The sequence below is a fragment of the Crocodylus siamensis genome, chromosome 10, assembly GCF_052110815.1.
Source record: "Crocodylus siamensis isolate JL-2025a chromosome 10, ASM5211081v1, whole genome shotgun sequence".
Taxonomy (NCBI): domain Eukaryota; kingdom Metazoa; phylum Chordata; order Crocodylia; family Crocodylidae; genus Crocodylus; species Crocodylus siamensis.
The window spans coordinates 37,373,827-37,377,539 of record NC_143404.1 but is presented as its reverse complement, the minus strand read 5'-3'; the positions used below and the strand labels follow the sequence as shown (position 1 = coordinate 37,377,539).

The 3,713-nt window shown below is 60.7% G+C and overlaps 1 protein-coding gene across 1 annotated transcript; it reads right to left on the bottom strand.

The window, feature by feature from the left end:
• Positions 1 to 3,179, bottom strand: LOC149856452 (protocadherin alpha-6-like). The gene is given in 2 exon segments (XM_090064338.1): positions 1 to 1,030; positions 1,032 to 3,179. Coding segments are annotated over 2 exon segments (2,511 nt in total). The 5' UTR covers positions 3,047 to 3,179; the 3' UTR covers positions 1 to 534.
• Positions 3,180 to 3,713: the final 534 nt, after the last annotated feature.

Here is a 3,713-nt window from a genome sequence, read left to right as displayed (position 1 = left end):
CAAGGCAACGAGCTATAATAAGCTAGAACAGGTATGAGCCTGCAAAATGCCTTAACACGTGTGCTGCCCAAACTTGATATTAATGGAGGCGCGGCCTCGGGCGGGAAAAGGTTGGGAAACACTGGACTAGATGAACTCCTGAGGTCCCATCCAGTCCTAACTTTCAATGGTTCTGTGTGTATCTAATAATTTCCATTAGAACAGGAGAAAATAATATACAAGTAACTAGTACACAACCCACTGGTTTGGAATAAGTAACATCTAATAATAAGGAACTAAGAGTGAATTTTTCATTGTCAAAAAAGGAAGTTCCGATAATCCATTACATCAATGCAAGTAACTTTCTTCAAAGTGTATGTTATGGGTCCTCATGAGAGAAAATGAACCCACAAGAGTAATTACTCTGCTCGAGGTACAAAGAGTGATCGCCTCTTTCTAAGACACACCACGTGCCCACTCATTCCGGCAAAAATCAAGCAATCAATCAATTAACGAATTCATAAAGAAAGCACAGGAAGAATGGGGGCTCTCTGATCAAGGCTGAAAATTGGAAGGGCTTCGTTCCAAGAAACCCTTAAGGACAAAATCTCTTCTAAGGAAAGGGCACGCGGCCCGGGAGAGGGGAACGACAATCTGGGAGCCGTGCAAGGGAAGAGGCGAATGAAGACATCTCACCATGGCGCTTCCCTCCGGGCCGGCGCCGCCTCCCGTCCTCTTCTCCGCGCTGCCGGCGGCGGGCGGGCAGCCGGGGCTGAACACCATGAGGTCGGCCTTGGCCGCCGCCTCGCCGACTCCCAGCTGGCGGCTGTGGCGCTGCGAGTACGACCAGCTGCCCACCTCGCTGGCGCACACCAGCGCCGCCTGGCCCGGCCCGCACAGCACCGCCGCCCGCGGCCGCCACCGCAGCGCCGCCGCCAGCCCCAGCGCCAGCACCAGGAGGCCGCACACGGCGCAGATGGCCAGGATCAAGTAGGCGTTGAGCTCCGACAGCGGCCGCTCGGCCCCGGCCGCCCCCGCCGCCCCGGCCGCCGCCGCCCCCCGCCGCCCCCGCCGCCGCCTGCGCGCTGTCCACCAGCGACACGCTGAGCGTGGCCGTGGCGCACAGCGCCGGCTCGCCGTGGTCGCGCACCAGCACCACCAGGCTGTGCCGCGGCCCGTCCGCCTCGTCCAGGGGCCGCGCCGTGCGCACCTCGCCGCTGTACAGCCCCACGCGGAAGGGCCCGGCGCCGCGCGGCTCCTGCAGCTCGTAGCGCAGCCACGCGTTGTAGCCCGAGTCCGCGTCCACGGCGCGCACCTTGGCCACCACCTGCCCCGCGCCCGCCGACTGCGGCGCCAGCACGGGCGCCGCGCCCGCCGCCGGCGCCCACACGGCCGGCGCGTTGTCGTTGGCGTCCAGCACGAAGAGCTGCACCGTGGCCCGGCCCCACAAGGCCGGCGAGCCCGCGTCCTGCGCCCGCACCTCGAACTCCACCACCTGCACCTCCTCGTAGTCCAGCGGCTGCAGCGCCCGCACGCGCCCGCTCGCCGCCTCCACCGCCACCAGGCCCTGCGCGCCGCCCCCCGCCACCGAGTAGCTCACGGCGCCGTTCTCGCCCGCGTCCGCGTCCCGCGCCCGCACCGTCAGCACCGCCGCGCCCGGCGCGTTGTTCTCCCGCACGAACGCCGTGTACACGGCCTGCGCGAAGGCGGGCGCGTTGTCGTTCACGTCCGCCACCGGCACGGCCAGGCGGCTGCTGGCCCCCAGCGCCGGCGCCCCCGCGTCGCGGGCCCGCACCTCCACCTCGTAGGCCGCCACGCGCTCCCGGTCCAGCGCCTCGGCCAGCACCAGCGAGTAGGAGTCGCGGAAGCTCGACACCAGCCGGAACGGCGCCTCGGGCCGCAGCCACAGCGTCACGGCCCCGTTGGCGCCCGAGTCCCGGTCCCGCGCGCGGACCAGCGCCACCACCGTGCCCGGCGCCGCGTCCTCCGCCACCGGCACCGACAGCGGCGTCACCCACAGCTCCGGCGCGTTGTCGTTCACGTCCAACAGTTGCACGGAAACTTTGCAGTGTCCGGACATGGTGTAAGCGCCCTTGTCTGTAGCTTCAATTTGAATGCTGTAGAAATTCGTGTCTTCGAAATCCAGTTCCCCTTTCACTCGGATTTCGCCACTTCCCGGGTCTATACTGAACAATTTTCTGACAACAGGAGGAACAAGACTACTGAAGGCGTATGAAATATCCTTATTAATCCCTTCGTCCAAGTCGGTGGCGTTGAGTTTTATGACTAAGGTCCCGTTAGCAGCATTCTCCGGCAAACTCACTTCATAAACCGCCTGGCTGAACACGGGCGCGTTGTCGTTCACGTCCAGCACCGTGATCACCAACTCGACAGTGCCCGTCAGCTCCGGTTTGCCCCCGTCAGTCGCCGTCAGCAGCAAACGGTGCACGGGGGTCTCCTCACGGTCGAGAGGTTTCTTCAACACAAGTTCTGCGGATTTGCTTTCGTCCCCATTGGTTTGCAAGTCGATAAAAAAATATTCGCTAGGGTTGAGTTTGTAGCTCAGCAAAGCATTTGTACCGATATCCTCATCAGACGCGACCTGTAGTGGGAAGCGCGACCCCGGCAGTCTCGATTCGAATATAAAGAGATTTCGCTCTCCTACCGGGAACACGGGCGCGTTGTCGTTGATGTCCTGAACCTCCACCTCCACGTGAAACACCCGCAGCGGCTTGTCCACCAGCACGTCCAGGTGCAGGGCGCAGCGCGCGCTCTGCCCGCACAGCTCCTCCCGGTCCAGCCGCGACTGCACCACCAGCGCCCCGCTCTCCGCCTTCAGCTCCAGCGAGTCGCGCCCGCCCTTGCGCACCAGCCGCAGCCTCCGCGCCGCCAGCTCCCCGGCCTCCAGCCCCAGGTCCTGGGCCAGGCGGCCCACCAGCGTGCCGGCCTTGGCCTCCTCCGGCACCGAGTACTGCAGCGGGCCGCTCCCCGCCGCCCAGGCCGCCTGCAGCAGCACCAGCCGCAGCAGCTGCCTCGCCGCCGGGCCGCCGCGCCGGGGCGCCGGCATGGCAGATCTCGCCGCTGTTACTCCACACGGCACTTGCGTGGCTGGTGACACACCAGAAGACTTGCATAAGTCCCCCCGAGCCGCTTTCAATCCACGACTCCGGCACCCGGGGCCTCCGCCATTGTCCTCTGCACTCGCACTGAACTGTCAGCTCGGAGTCGGGGCGGAGCTGCGATTTTCCTGCCCACCAAAGATTTTTTTGCGGAGAACAGCGACACCCTGTGTCCCGACATGTAAATGTCATCTGGAAATTGCACCGGTCTTTCTCTATTTCCTTGTATGCTGTGGTGAATGGTGGTATCCATCCCGATTCTGACTTCACTGAGAGAATCCTAAACTCTTACGTTGAAAAAAAATCATTAACAGGTTCCCATTGTGGAAACGATGGTCATATTTTAATTTCTAAGATATCTATTAACGCTTGGCTTGGTTGCGCACTCGCTCCCCCAGTGCTAAGTATCAAACCCTAATACTTCCTTAAACATAGTCACTTTGGATTTAATTTTTTTCTTGGGTTAGGTCAATTTTAATAATTACCTTTTATAAGAGGAACAAAAGTACACCTTTCTCATATCCCAATTTCTTAAGATTTCAGCACCCAAATATTAAAAGTTTTAAAATGACTCTCTATTATTTTAAATAGAATTCTTGATTTATGTCACATTTA